Source organism: Leuresthes tenuis, unplaced genomic scaffold, assembly GCF_036924035.1.
Source record: "Leuresthes tenuis unplaced genomic scaffold, fLeuTen1.0.hap1 SCAF_6, whole genome shotgun sequence".
In the NCBI taxonomy this organism is placed as follows: Eukaryota; Metazoa; Chordata; class Actinopteri; order Atheriniformes; family Atherinopsidae; genus Leuresthes; species Leuresthes tenuis.
Window position 1 is genome coordinate 5165477 of NW_027325360.1, and position 15431 is coordinate 5180907.

General features: G+C 42.5%; 1 protein-coding gene across 3 annotated transcripts in view; it reads left to right on the forward strand.

Moving 5' to 3' along the window:
• bmp2k (BMP2 inducible kinase) overlaps positions 1-15431 on the forward strand; it is a 43893-nt gene that overhangs the window by 19628 nt on the left and 8834 nt on the right. The window contains exons 4-15 of one of the 3 annotated variants that reach the window (XM_072387293.1): positions 595-737; positions 2955-3076; positions 4860-4941; positions 6995-7127; positions 7725-7828; positions 7907-7986; positions 8194-8342; positions 9230-9408; positions 9501-9635; positions 10722-10987; positions 11238-11410; positions 11557-11683. In XM_072387293.1, the coding sequence (XP_072243394.1) occupies positions 595-737; positions 2955-3076; positions 4860-4941; positions 6995-7127; positions 7725-7828; positions 7907-7986; positions 8194-8342; positions 9230-9408; positions 9501-9635; positions 10722-10987; positions 11238-11410; positions 11557-11683 (1693 nt within the window). The remainder of the gene's footprint in view (positions 1-594; positions 738-2954; positions 3077-4859; positions 4942-6994; positions 7128-7724; positions 7829-7906; positions 7987-8193; positions 8343-9229; positions 9409-9500; positions 9636-10721; positions 10988-11237; positions 11411-11556; positions 11684-15431) is intronic. The other 2 variants (XM_072387294.1, XM_072387295.1) reach the window with 2 other exon arrangements.

The window sequence follows — 15431 nt, forward strand, 5'->3', positions numbered from 1 at the left end:
TTTTTCTTCTGTTTTTTTTTAGTTGGTTGTAGTTATTCTGTTTTTATGAGACAAATTGATTGATGAATAAAAGTATAAACTCAGAACTGTTCAGTTTTTTCTTGTCAAATGCAGCTTCATATATTGTATTTCTTCACATATGCTGCAGTGATGATAGGAAATGATCACAATGTAGAAATGAAAGCAGAAAAGCTGTCTTAATTCTGTGCTCGCTGGCTAAATGCAGTCCCAGAAATTGGCAGATATCATTGTTGTTCATTTCAGTCACTCTTATCCAGCTCAGGAACTTTGGGTTTGGCGTGACACAGACATCCAGTTATCAGGCTTGTGTACCATGTGTATTTTAAATGTTCTAAAATGCTTAATGATCATAGCTCAATACATTTTGGTGCCTCTCTGCCTTCTGTATTGATCATGGCAGCTTGGCTCAGCGTTTCCTTTTTAAAAGGCTTAAAAGGCATGTTTACATGCACACATTTATCTGGTTACAGTTAATAAACAGGTTATAAGACGTGACCTTCACATTGTCAGACATGCTAGCAGGGATTGCTTGTCCGGCCAGAACCGGTGACCTGTGTGGATTCTGTCTTGCAGCGGGTCAGGTGGTGAAGCAGATGAACCAGCGGTTAAATGTGGGCTTCAGTGAGGCTGAGGTCCTCCACATCTTCTGTGACACCTGCGAGGCTGTGGCTCGCCTGCACCAATGCAAGACGCCCATCATCCACCGAGACCTAAAGGTAAAGAGAGCATCAGTCCCTTTCCTGTCTTCATCTCAGTAAGTCCTGTCAACAAAGTCCTGTTGAATGACTAACTGTTTTTCAACTCTGGTTTATGCTGTAATTTAATCTATAATGACTCCTTAATGTTTTCCTCTGCTGAAAATCAAGTTTTTAACCCCGTTAGCATGTCCATGAGGTGTTTTTTATATGTTACAAGTCATATTGCAAGCGAGTGCTACGACTGAAGGTTTCTGCGTGAAATCTGCAGAGCAGCACCCACAGTCTCAGAAAGGAGAGATCTGCAGCTTGCATGTTTTATGTAGAATGTAGGAAGAGCTAATTCTGACTAATTGCATGCTGTGAGGAACCAATAAAATGAAACGCTAGCAAGGTCTTGTCTCAAGCTACAGGAGATCTTGTCTCAAGCTACAGGAGATCTTGTCTCAAGCTAGGTGGAGAGGCTAGTTGTTGTATTTGGCTGCTAAAGGAAAGACTGAACTGATTGTGACTGCGATGGCATAAAATCACATTCTGTAAGCACTTGTGTTACCCAAAGATGTCAAACTATGACAGACCTGGATTTTATTATGTGGAGGCATTTCCGTGCCTCACAAATTTGCAGTATTAGTTAATCTGACTAAAATCAGCACTTAACTGTGAAGATGGACTCCATTTGTCCAGAGGAGAACGCAAGAACATGCAGACAAGTCGGTAAAATGATGTTTGAATTATCTAAAGTGTTACCTGTCTGCACCTGTCTGAGAGCAGAAATGATTAATGTGAGTGGGAGAAAGAAAAATAAACTTTCTGGTGTCTCCTGGATGAATAGTTTGGAGCTGCCCAGGCCAGCGTCTCGCTGAGATGAAGCGAGTACAAGCGGTCGCCACAGTTGGAGGCCCACGAGTCCTTCCTTGTTTTTTTTCAGGAACACTGATGAGTTTTTAGTGTGACTTCAGGATTAGCTTCTCTGGCCTTGTCCAAAACGTAGAGAAACATCTCTTCACACAGATTAAAGGGTTTTATGCTGGGATTTATGCTGTCAAATGGAAAAAAAAGAGGAGAAGTTAAAGGAAAAGGGTTCCAAACGTCTTGTGTATTTCAGTTTGAACGGTTTAATGTACTCTCTGACATTATGTTACACGATGCAGTTTATTTCATAGAATGTTTGTAAAATCGGTTATTTGAATCTGTCTGGTCAGCAGACAACAGCAGGATTTCACTTCACTGCCCATTCTAACTTTTCTGCTTGCTCTTATGGTCCTCATCATCCCCTCTGCCCCTCTGTTTATGGCCCATCCACCATCCTTTCCTCTTTTCTTCTCCTCCTCCTCCTGCAGGGCTCCAACCCTTTCAGGCCAGAAAAGCTAGCACATGTTAAAGTTCCTCCTTCATTATTTTTATTTTATGGATGGAGTTGAGGTTCAGACTTTGGCTCCTTCTCCTGATGCTCACAGGCTCGTGGTAATTTCCCACCCTGGTTGAATTCTCCTCAGTGCCCCATCAGTGGGCTGCTGTACTCTGTCCAGTTGGACAAGCCTCTAAACAGTGCAGTCCCTTCAGCTGCACAGGCCTGTCCTCTGTTCGCTGTCTATCTGTTCTGCCTACAGAGATTGCATAACATTGCAAGGACACAAAAGACCATGGAGGCCCAGTCACGCATCGCCAGGGGAAGTGAGATTGCAAAAAAGCCCCTTAACCCTGAGCTGTCAACAGATTGAGACACTCTGTGGTGCTTGCATTAGCTTGTTTTTTTTCCGACTGTTTGAAATCTTTTTCTCTTTTTTGTAACATCTCCCTCAAATAGCTCACTGGATCTCCATTTTCACTTGACTTTTTTCTGATGCTTTTGTTTTCTATAGGCCTTTTATATCATTCTTTTCTTTCTATCTCCGTCTCATTCTTTGCCAGTGGTTTCCAACCGTTTCCCCACCTGCATTCATTTGTTTCTTGCATCTACTCAAACATTCTCCCTACACTTATTCTATTACGCCACAGACACTTGCTGTTTCTCTTTGGTGCACTTAGAATTAAAATATTAAGAGCAAGATGAGGCCGAAAGGTATCTCCGTCATGATTTAAGTCCAACTCTTGGCCTCGTGAGACTGAAGGCGGTTTCTTTCTCTTATTTTTTTCATTTTGGGGTGCTTAATTCATCCTAAATGTTGAGTTTTAAAATGTGCATCTGAGTGTTCCTCTTTAAAAAGTCTAAACATTGTCTGTTTCATCCTTTACCAGGTTGAAAATATCCTGCTTAATGACCAGGGGAGTTATGTGCTGTGTGACTTTGGCAGTGCCACTCACAAGGTTTTGCTGCCACATAAGGATGGAGTGACTGCAGTGGAGGATGAGATCAAGAAGTAAGTGTTTTTCAAAAGTGGTAGAAGTCAATGAATACACTGTTTTTATCTGTCACTGGTATTTCCCTACAACTACTGTGGGACATCCCGGGTCTGAGCACTGAATTTTACTGACAGTGGAAACTAATTCCCCTAAATTGCCACAGCATGACACACAGGATGGAAATTTCTTGTCATGTTATTTATTTCCTGGATCGTCTCGGTTCTTCAACATGTAGGTCCTCAGAATGTAATCTCGAGTAAATCCACCTGTTGTTACCATTCTCTTTCGAAGACATTTCAACTTGTCACAGTAGGAAAATGATAGGTTGCATTAATGGTGCCTAAATGCCATTCACCCCTTTTCAGCCAGCTCTAACGGTTGCTTTAACAGTTGCGTCATCTTTAGAACCCTCTAAGAATGCTTTCCCACTGTTCCAAGCTCCACCACAGAGCCACATCATTATATCATATTGAACAACTTTTAAAAACACAGCTGCTGTTGCTCAGTGTGGTGCGGAAGGCAACATTCACAAACATCAAGTAGCAAAGAACTTGATGTTTGTGAATGTTACAATGACCTTGTGTGCTCCCACAGTGGCGTACAAAAGTCAGAGACGGTTCATGTCCACAAAACCAAAGAATGAGCTCCTAAGTCACATAGGGAGCAGATTAAAGCACACAAGTTGTGAAACACCATCAACTTCTGTCCAAGTGAACCAAAAATATGCGTGCTGCTGCAAAAACAACTCTGTTGACCCTTTGCAAATGGTGGTCTATCAGGAGGTGGTAACTGGCTCATTTGCTCTACTGTTGTCTGTTTTGTCAAATCTCAGTCGGGTCGGCTCACTTTCCCACATTTACAGCTGCAGTAAAGTGGAATGTGTGCTGCTTATCAGCAGTTTATGATTATGCAAACGTGCCTCCTTCATCACACTAAGCATACAGAAACCATCAGGCCTTTGAACTGTGGTGAATCAGGCAGTCTGTCCTTTTTCATAGCTGCTGCTTGTTCCAGACACGGTTTTTGAGCGAAATCTCTGCCTCTGTCCTGATGCTCTGTGAAAGGTAGCCGTGCATGTGAGCTCCTCCAGCAGCGCTGTGCTGTGAGTTATAGGAGGCTGCTTCCACTTCCTCAGACATCGTGATACATGAAAATATAACCAAAATCACTGCAGGCATCCTTAACTCATTTGGATTGTGTTTTTCAGACGATGCAGTGGTTATAACAGATGTATTTTATCAGTCTAATGTCTGCTTTACAGTAACAATTTCAGACTCATTTTTCCCTTTGAGAGAAGGAACAGAAAATATGTGAATGTGAGCGTTTTTTGGGGGGAATTCAGCTGTGTTAATATACCATAAAAAATTGTGAGCTTGGGTATTAGGAGAGAAAACAGTCGGGCTGGACAAAGCAGAATGCTAGTGCCACGATGACGCTCTGCTATAGTGATGATGTCGACTAATCAAGCCAGTGAAAGTCGATGAGTCGTCATCATTATTCACCAAAGCTCTTAGCCAGAACAAGTTTAATTATCATCGTGTTAACGTAGCAGAAGTAGGTCAAACTTGGGCTAATTTAAATTGTTATTTTTCAATGTTTTTTATGTGAAATAACATCAGTAACTGTCCTTGGCAAAGAACTTTGAATTTCTTCTTAACCAATGCTAAGTAGGATTATAAATTTGGCGTTGAATGATGCGTACTGTGCATGAGAACATGAGCTCATTTCTCCTCACCTCTGGATCTCAGTCTTTTGAACTCTGATCTGTCATTGAATGCTTCCTGTTGTTTTATCTTCCAGGTACACAACCCTTTCATATCGGGCGCCAGAGATGATTAACTTGTACGCAGGAAAACCCATCACCACTAAAGCTGATATATGGGTATGATCTTACTTTGTGCAGTAACTCTGTGTGTGCTTTCCAAGCTGGTTTTCCTGTTAGTGCCCTGGGTGTCACTCAGCCCAGAGCAGCTGAGAGAGGAGAAACCTGTCGGAGCAGTTTGCCCCCACCTGTTCTATAAAAAAAAACAAAAAAAAAACCACTAAGTCACTTAATTCACAACCAAACCAGGGCCTCATCTCATCTCAGTCCTCCCTGCTGCCTGTTCTCTCCATTTGAGATAATTAGACCTAGTTAAGGACCTTGATAAGCTTGTGTGAAATTGGGCCTCAGCTGGTTTGAAGGTGTGAGGCAGAGAAGCGAGAACAAGAGGTTGGACTGGAGCCAGCTTTGGGAGCGGTGTAAAACTCATGGAGTTAATGAGATGAGGTTGTTGATGGCACACCCAGTGCTCATATGTTTCTGCTGCACTCAGCCTTTTTTCTATAGTCTTGAATCTTTTAAATCAGGTCAGAAGTCCTAAATTAGCCTTTAGGAACAAAACAACACTTGTTTCCTGTCAGCTACCTCCTGTGCTCTCACTTCCCTTTTCTTTAGCCACATTTAACTAGAAGCTGTTTTAGGCATCAGACAAATGTCGTGCATTAATCCATGTTTATTGAGGTTGTTGGCACATACGCTGTCTGACTTGGATTAAGAGCTCAGTGTCAGATAACTTGTCGAGTGCAGGACACAAAAGAATATCTGTCTTCAGATGGAGCTCCTAAAAAAAAAAAAAAACATTCCCTAAATGTTAAATCTGTCACCTTGAACTGCATCATCAGGAAGAAGTTGCTGGAGCCACATTTAGTTGCAAGTGAATAAATAAATGATTTGGCAGCGGAACAGCTTTACATGTGGATTTCCTGCCAGAAAGCGCTCTGTGGGCCTATTTCCTGTGTGACCAGTGACATAAGGAACATTTATTCTTTTCTAAGCAGCTCAAAAAGAGCTAAGATCTAAAAAATGTACTGTCATATACGCGCAACATTAATATTGCAAACGACTGTTTCGGCTGCAATCCACCATTCACACCTTTCCTTTAGTAGGCCAGCCACAGGTGTATGAAAGGGGACATGCATGTTCTACAACTAAGCAGCGTGCACAGATTCAGAAGTGGAATCCAACCCTCGGTACATGTGTATGTGTAATAATACACCTTATCTTAACAGCATATGCTAAAAATCTTCATTTATATATTAAAAGTTACATATTCAACAATAATATTGCATATCGCATGGTTTCATTGTATCATGAAGCCCTAATCTGGAACATTTATAAAAAGGCCTGACTAAGTAACTAAATCCTGATCAGAAGAGTCGAGGTTAACGTCAGTCTGGGATAGTTTCTCTCTTTTTATTTCTGTTGAAATCATGGTTTTAGGGTCGAGCATGGTTACTTCAAATGAAACAAATGGTTGTTCATTTCATCGCTTTTGGTGCTGCTGTAGCTTCAGACAAGCCCAAATGAAGTGAAAGATAACCATCCTTTGAGATGAGTGCAGAAAGATTCCAGTAATAATTACTGATGGCAGTGACTTAAGCAATCTGAGCTTTTTAGAAAAGAGAAGTTTTCAGCAGATTCCGTCAGCCAACGCTGGGATGTTTCACTCAACCACAGATGTAGTCATTTCAGCTAATGTCAGGATGGGCATGTAGGTGCCATGAAATTCTGTTCAAGGGCTGCTCTAATTGGCACACATGTAGCTCAAAGGGAGGGTTTTTACCTCAAGTCACAGTGAATCTGGAATAAGTTTGATAAGTGTGTTTTGTTATTTTTCTTATGGGGATAAATGCTGACTCGCTGACTTTCTACACCTCAGTTAAAGAGCTGCCCAGTCCCGTGCAAAAGACAAATTCCACACTCACACTGCCGTAGTTGTTTCTGAATGAAGCTGAAGACCAATTCAACACAAATGTCACCAATCATTCGCTTCAGCAGGTTGATGAGGATCATAGAAGCATATTAGAAGCAGCATTGCAATATTTCAGGCTGTATGTGACTTGTATACATGTAACCGGATACATTCTTTTTTTTGTGTGTGTTTCTTCCAAAGGCACTTGGATGCTTGTTGTACAAGCTGTGTTTCTTCACACTTCCATTTGGGGAGAGTCAAGTTGCCATATGTGACGGAACCTTTATTGTTCCGGATAACTCCAAATTCTCCTTCAAGTTGCACTGTTTAATCAGTAAGTTGCTGGTTTATAAGGTGTTTAATCGGTATTTAACTGGTATTTTAATGTTTTTGGTCTAACCAGTTACTGCTTTAGGATTGCAACCATTCTCTGACTATTGCGACTTCTCCTTTATGAACACAATGCCTGTTCTGATCATTTGAGAAGCTTTTGTACTACTGTTCTTCCAGTTAATGCTATTAAAGACTTTAATAACATGGTGAAAGCTGACTGCCTCATATAGTTAGTCTAGACTTTGCCAAAGTAAAGTTAGACTGTAAAACAGTTTTTTTTTTAATAAGCTTGATCGTAATTTGCTGTTCTTTCTACTGTGTTAGCCACAGAATACAGTAAACATATGTTCCTGTTTTATTTTCTTTTATGCATTTGCTCAACATGAACCAGTTTGAACCATCTGAGGGCTGTCAGTCATTACAGTCTTGTTTGCTTTCAAGTTATTTCACTTGAACTGTATCCTGTGGAGTGGAGCTTCCTTTTTTTTTTTTTTTTAAATTGACCAACAGCTCCCCCCAGTGGCGAAAGAAAGAAGAAGCATATTCGTCACAGTAATTCAGCACCTGCTTGATGTGTAACTAACTGTGTGGTTTTCAGGATATATGCTCGAGCCAGACCAGGAGAAGAGACCAGATATTTACCAAGTGTCCCACTTTGCCTTCAAATTAGCTGGAAGAGACTGTCCAGTGCCAAACCTCTTTGTAAGTCACTGGAATAAATCAGTCATCATGTCTTCATCCTTTGCAGGTGTTAACTTATGATCTTGCCTTCTTCTCCAGAACTCTCCCATCCCCACGTCCCTTCCTGAGCCTCTAACTGCTAGCGAAGTTGCTGCTAAGAAAAGTATGACAAAAGCCAGGTACTGTACTGCTGAGTGACTGGAGGATATTTTTCTTTTTTATGAAGATGTGTAAACGCACACTGGTGATAACTAATTGTAAGATTGAAGAGTATAAGAAAAACGTCCATATATACAGGAAAATAATCAATTATAACAACACTAGGCATCAGGATGTGGTTAGACCACATGGGAGGAGATATTTATTTTGATTTTTCCTCTCTCCAGGATAACAGATTCCGTGGGCCCAACAGAAACATCAATAGCTCCTAGACAGAGGCCAAAAGCTGCAAACAGTAACGTCCTGCCTCTCGCTAACACCGTCACCCCTGTCAAGATGACTGTGCCTTCAGCACCTGTCAGCAACGGCCAGAAAGGTTGGTGGAAGAAAACACCACGAGAGCTACATCTCAGACTCCACAGGCCTCAATTAGCATGTTAAAGGTTAAAGTTCATGACAGCACAATTCGAAAAAGACTGAACAAGGATGGCTTGTTTGGAAGGGTTGCAGGTTCTCTAAAAAGAACATGACGGCACAGCTTAGGTTTGAAAAGTAGCCTCTGAACAGTCTTTGGACAAACGCATAGCACCACCCTTGGTGAAAACACCTCATACCAACTGGAAAGCACAGTTTTGGAGTCATTTGCAGTCATTGAGTCCACCATAAACTCTTCTGTTGCCAAAGTATTCTAGAGTCAAATGTGAGACCATCTGTCTGACAGATGAAGCCTGGCTGAAACTGAGCCACACAACTAGACAATGATCCCAAACACAGCAGCAAATATACAAGGGAGGGAATCCAGACCTGGAGGGACCTTAAGAGAGCGGTGCATAAAGAAATGTCTGAAAAGCTCAATGAGCTTAAGCAACACAATCTGAAGAGTGGACCAGAATTTGTCCTCAATGACATGAGAGCCTGATAACATCAAACAGAAAATGATTACTTCGAGTTATTACTGCAAAAGGTGGTTTACTGAATCATAAGATGTACTTAAACACACAATGACAGCTTTAAACTTCAAAGAGGGTGTTAAGAAGGCTTAATGCAGTCACTGACTTTAGGTTTTCTCTTTATATTTATTGAGGAACATTCACAGCAGCTTCAAGCTCAACACTTTACCTCTTACGTCCACAGCAACTCTCCCACCTCTGTCACCATTAACATTTAGTTTAGCTGCGTTTTAAAATGACTGAAATCGCTGATGGTAATAAGACATTTTGGTGTGCAAATAATATAAGCGCTCATCTGCCCCTGTCCACTCAGCTCCCACTCCTGGCTCGGGACAGCCATCCATGCAGGCCCAACCCAGCAGCCAACAACACAGAGTTCTGCAGCAGCTACAGCCTGGTGACCTGCGTCTGCAGCAGCTTCAGCAACATCAGCAACAACAACAAGCCGTGCAGCAGCAGCATGCAAATGCACAGCAACTCCAATACCTGCAGGTACACCATCGCAGCAGTCGTACTTCCAGAGCAACCTGTTGCTCGCCAAGAGGAAGAGTGGCCATGTATAATGTGTTTACAACATCCTTCAGTACCAACAGGCGGTGCAGCAGTCCCTCCAGCTTCAGCAGCAGCAGGCTCTGCTCCAGCAGCAGCAGATGATGATGCAGCCGATGTATCAGCAGCAGGTTGCACAGGCTCAAGCTCAAGCTCACTACGCTGCCATGGTGAGTTCTGTAAAAGGTCTCAGCCTGGGACAATGGCTGCCAAGGCAAAATGTAGAGTCTGCACTGAAATGAATATCTTCAACCACGCCTCTAACTCTAAAGTATAAAAACACTTCAAAGCAGAAGATCTCATCTATTACTACAGTAAATAGAGCAAATGACAAACACATGGAGACACAGCATGAAATATCAGAACTGCATATTTCATTTAATGTCAGGATGGCTCAAGTTTGCTCTCTCTGTTCCAAAAACTGGCAGCAAGTCCTCTTCACTCAAAGCTCCTCGTGTCTGTGCCAAGCAGTATCAGAAGCAGACGCTCAAACTTCCTACTGAATCTGTCCAAGTATTGAGAAAACTTGTATTTACGCAGCTATCAAATCAAATACACAAACACAGGTCCTCCAAATGTGCATTGCAAGGGCGGCGCAATTTTTAGCCCGTTTCCCACCAAACGCATACCATCTGCTTTATTTCAGAGGCAATCTGGTCTGAGCAAAGCCACTGGGGGATTGAACAGAGGGTGAAATGGTGTATTTTCATTCGTGTTGGGCACTGGCATATGAAGCAGTTTGCAGACAGGGGAAGAGAGGAGCTCTTAGAGTTACTGCTCTTATTCCCAAGATACCTGCTAAATGTTTAAAGCGCTGTTTCCAGTCTGATCTGCTTCGTAATATAGTTTAATGACATTAGCTTGTCATCTGTCCAGCTCTTTAAAAGCACAACAGTGCTGTTAGCTGTAGAAATGAAAAGTTGAAAAATGTGGGGCCATTATGGAAGAGCAACAGGAAGACTTAAAGAAAGGTGTTGGGAATCACCTGTGTGCTTTTAGCCCGTTATTGAACAGAAAAACAGTTGAATTAGCCCACATCTGTCCAGGGTAGCCTTACTGCATGTTGAACAGTTGTTCAGTTTGGTGTTCTATGGACTGTTTGACTTTCATTCCTTCATCCCTCCCCTCCACTGTCCCCAGCTTTCCAAATCCAGAACTGGTTTCTAACAACATTTCATCATCATTATGCACCATGAAATCAATGGTCCGTCCCTCATTCCCTTCCCCCTTCTCTCCCTCTCTTCCTTCCCTAACAGCTGCACCAGTACCAACAGGCTTTTGTCCAGCAGCAGCAACAACAGCAACATCATCAGCAGCATCCACAGCAGCAGCATCATCCCGCTCAGCAGCCTCTCCCCTATATGTCTTCCCCTCTTGAGTTCCAGATTCCTCTGGGTTCCTATAATGCCACCACACCCACACCCACACCCACAGCTGGAGCTGGAGCTGGAGCTGGAAGTGGAGCTGGAGCTGGCCAGATGGGGGGACCATCACCTGTGGACCCATTGTACACCAACCCTGGGTAATAAAACACCTGCAAGTCAAAAGCTGTCTTGGATTTTCTAAATGTGTAGTTTTTCTTGCACATTTTCACCAACAGCTCATATATTTATTGTCTTTGTATGCCATTTCAAGTGGAACTAAGTTTTTTCTGCTGTAATTGATTCTGATACCTCAGTTGCTAATATTCAGTAGCGAGGCGTCACGCTCATTGACTGAACGTCAGCTGGAGCGGATTTGATCTATAACGAGGTGTACGTGTCTCCTCTCAGCAGCAGAAACCCTCTGCTCGGCACAGATGGGATCACCACGCCCTCTCAGGGCTGCAGCAGCACCGTCAGTAACCCACCCGACATGTCGGGCTGGAACCCATTTGGAGAGGACAACTTCTCTAAATTAACTGAGGAAGAGCTGATTGACCGGGAGTTTGACATGCTCAGAGCAAGCAAGTGACACTTTCAATGACTTTATCGAGCTTGTTTTATTGGTTGTGTCAGAACATTTTCATAAAATCCTTCTCGGTTTTAAAATAAATTGTGTACTTGTAATGCAGATTTGCTCATGTTCCCCTCTATGAACTTCCACCAACAGAAAAGCCGGTGGAGAGGACAGCCAGTGTGGAAACGGAGCGACCGCCGCCTGCTGCTGCCTCCACTACCAAGCTCCTTCCACCAGAGGATCTGTTTGGGTCTGTCCCATTTGTGGCCAACGCAGGCAAGTCTTAGGAGTCTCTACAATGAGGACCCAACACTGTGGAGCCACCTGCCCCCCTTTCTGCCCCCCTGTCCAGTCATCTCTTCCCTCCTGACCTCCAGTCAGGAGCTCCCTTGTCCAACAGACCCACAGCGGGCCCTTAAAAACTATAATCAGTCAGAAAGTCTCCCAGTGTAAGTTGGCAGATTAGTTGCGCTTCAGCTGATGTAGTTAAATGAAAAAAATGAGTTCTGGCTGAAAAGTGTGAGCAGGAGCTTCAGTGAAGTGCTAAAAACCCCTCTGTCAGTTTAATTCTGGGCTTAATAATCGTATTTTTAACTCCCCTGCTATAATGGACATATATGCAACTAAGCTTGAAGTCTCCTCATACATAAGTCTCAACAGCTTACTTGATGAAGCAAGGAGTTCCCTCCCTGCCGAGGTACTAATGTGGGGCTTGACAAATTTCCATTGTTTTCAGTGCATAAAAACTCAACACAGTCAACACAGCCGGATAGACCTGCATTAGTTCTATTGGCATCGTGAGCTGTTGGAGTAAAGAACCTTTTACGTAGCTGGTACTACAAGGGCTGAGTGACGTCAACATTTCATGATAATGCACACAGAAGAACACAGTCGTCTGTTAATTCAAAAGAAAAAACAAACAGCTTTACAGGAATTTTTTAGATTTTTTTCAAGAGTAGAATTCATTGAGTGTGTTAAAACACTGCGTGAAGAAAACAGTGATGTGGTTAAATGTGCTTTTCCATCTGCGTGGTACAGCTTGACTTTTCTACTTTGCTTTCAACTGGGGACAGAATTCCGTCAACGTGGGTGGGATGAAGTGATTATTATCACACTGAATTACAGACGGGAAACAAACTTTCCTGTGTGTGTGTGTGTGTGTGTGTGTGTGTGTGTGTGTGTGTGTGTGTGTGTGTGTGTGTGTGTGTGTGTGTGTGTGTGTGTGTGTGTGTGTGTGTGTGTGTGTGTGTGTGTGTGTGTGTGTGTGTGTGTGTGTGTGTGTGTGTGTGTGTGTGTGTGTGTGTGTGTGTGTGTGTGTGTGTGTGTGTGTGTGTGTGTGTGTGTGTGTGTGTGTGTGTGTGTGTGTGTGTGTGTGTGTGTGTGTGTGTGTGTGTGTGTGTGTGTGTGTGTGTGTGTGTGTGTGTGTGTGTGTGTGTGTGTGTGAGAGAGAGAGAGAGAGAGCTAATTGAACTGTTAGTTTGTAACTGGAAATGGAAATTTGGCTTTCTTACAGCGTGAGCTTAATAACTGTCCAATACAGGACTAAAGAGAAGATGTTAAAGGCTGTCGTCGTTAGAAATGTGCTCTTTGATTCACAGTTCATGGACATGAAGAAAGAGTTAAGCGTTCACTGATGTGACATCCGTCTTTCCTGCTCTGCAATCCGTGCAGACAGATTTGTAAACTCTGCACATGGCTGCAGAGAAGTTGTTTATGTGACCGTTTGTCATCAGCTCCGCTGGCGTGGAATCTCAGCTGAGGAGGTGCTAGAGGATACCTGATGAAGGTACCGGTACTGCCAACAACAACAAAGAAAAGAGTGGAGTCGAGTCAAGCTGTACCATATTATTGAAATTGGCATGAATAAAATCGAACATATTTCTGTAGGTTTATTTATACTTTACAAAACGTTTCAAAATGTCACTTTGTGCTTTTATTCCAAAATAAGAGTTCTTCTGAGCACCCGCTGGCTCCAATAGTCCAACTCTACATTGTGCAAACCTAGCAGTTATTTTTTCTGTATGTTCGCACATCTCAGATGATCTTAGGTCACTTCTGTTTGGTACGTGGCCAATCTAACAATCCTGGCATCTCACAAGAACCTTGTCAAACACCCTGACTGTCTCAGCCCTCGCATGATGAAGCTGTACACACCCATCTGTGGAATACCAGTCTACCCCAAGATCACTCAGCCCTGGCACTAATGACTCTTTACGGAGAGAAAACTACACTTAAACACCAAAAGTTGTGGCTCGTTGCCGTTTGTTTACATTGAAATCCAGCGGACCCTCTCTGACCATTAAAGCTGCGATGCAAAGGTTCCTCACAGATATCGAAACATTTGTCAGTCTAAACGAAGCCTCAAGCGTTCTCGTGTGGACTTTGCACTTTACCGTCGAGGCTGACGATAGCATCCACTCTGATAATGAGCTCTCCTTTGGCTTCAGTAACCAGGTAGTGTGTGTGTGGCTCATCTCCAACACAAAGTCAATCAATGTGAATATGAACGCTCAGTATTTTTACACACATGACATAGATGGCAGCAATAAGCTTCTGTGCCTCTGTACTCCTGCTACTAAATGTGAACGGTTACTGTTTCAATAGGCAGTTTAGAAACGCTGTTTGTAAGTCATAGAGTATATTTAATGATAAGTGGCATCAATGCGAAACACCTATTTTGCAGAGGAAAGTAAGAGACAGGTTGTTTTTTTTCTTTCCTCACACCGAAATCATTTTGTCTTTAAACTCGCAGGCTTGATGCAAGTCCAGTGGCTAAAGGTGTAGAGTAGAATAAGGCAAGATAACGATGCAATATAACGCTATAAGCACTTGAATGTAAGTGTGGAAATGTTTTTCTGTCTTCTCTTGTTAGTTAGTGAATATAGAATTCAGTTTTTGGTTGAATTTGGAAAAACCAAAAGAAGAAACCAAACAAAGCGAAGGGACTTGTGTTCTGTTTAAACTGCAGCCGGGTGTCATTCCAGTAGGCTGGCATGACAGAATTTCCCAACAAATTTTTGATCAGCCTTTTAATTCTTTGTGCCATCGGTGTGTGAGTCGTTGGATTTCTGCTCCTGCTCGTTCCTTTGGTGGTTGATTTTCAGTGCTTCACGTTTCACTCTCTGTTTTTGTGATTTTTAGGTGACACAAAATATGTTTGATCAGCTGTTGATGTTTGGTTTTCACTTGAGTCACGGCAGAGCTGCAAGATCAGGTTTATTGAAGGCTTAACGGTCCGAAGGAGTGTGCGATGTTGACTGCACTGGATGGAAGTTGGTAATTATGACAGAGCAACAAAGCTGTGCTTGGTAAGCTTAAAGTGTGATCCTTTAGCTCTCTTTATGCCAAATCCTTTCATAAATGATGTGGATTTTTGGGGGGGCAGTTTTTCAAAGTAAGGACCAAAGAATTGGAGAGAAAAACTGCCATGAATTAGATCATTTATTTTCTACAGCATCCAGGGTCTGTACTACAGAGGAGGATGAGTGACATAATGAAGTGACTTCAGGTTCACTTCTTGATTTATTCATTTTTTTTTTTCATTGCTATGAAAGCTGGCTCAGTTCTTATCGGGTGTAGAGTGTAGAAACACCACCTTCTGACCAATTAGTCCTGTTAGAAATTGGAAAAATAAAACGGGCATCAGTGTGTGGGCAGAGAGAGTTTCTTCTTGATTAGAGTCAAAGGCCGAGAAGCATCTTCATGTGAGAAAACTGGGCAGAAAGGAGGACTTATTTAGGCCCAAGCAGAGACCGGTCAGCACTAAAGCTTGATCCAGCTGACTTTGAAAGATGTTGAACTAACATTATATTCCAAATCATCAGCGATATGATTTCCTGCTTTTTTCTCCGTTCACATTCATAATCACATCTGTCTTATTTGAAATCACTAAACCACTGAAACTGTTTTTATCGAACATTTTACAGCCTGGGTTATGAAAAATGAACTTGGACTTTTCCAGTAAGTCCACTGAATTATTTGAGTAGTAATTCGACTGTCCCTGGAACACACCAGCAGCACATTTATTT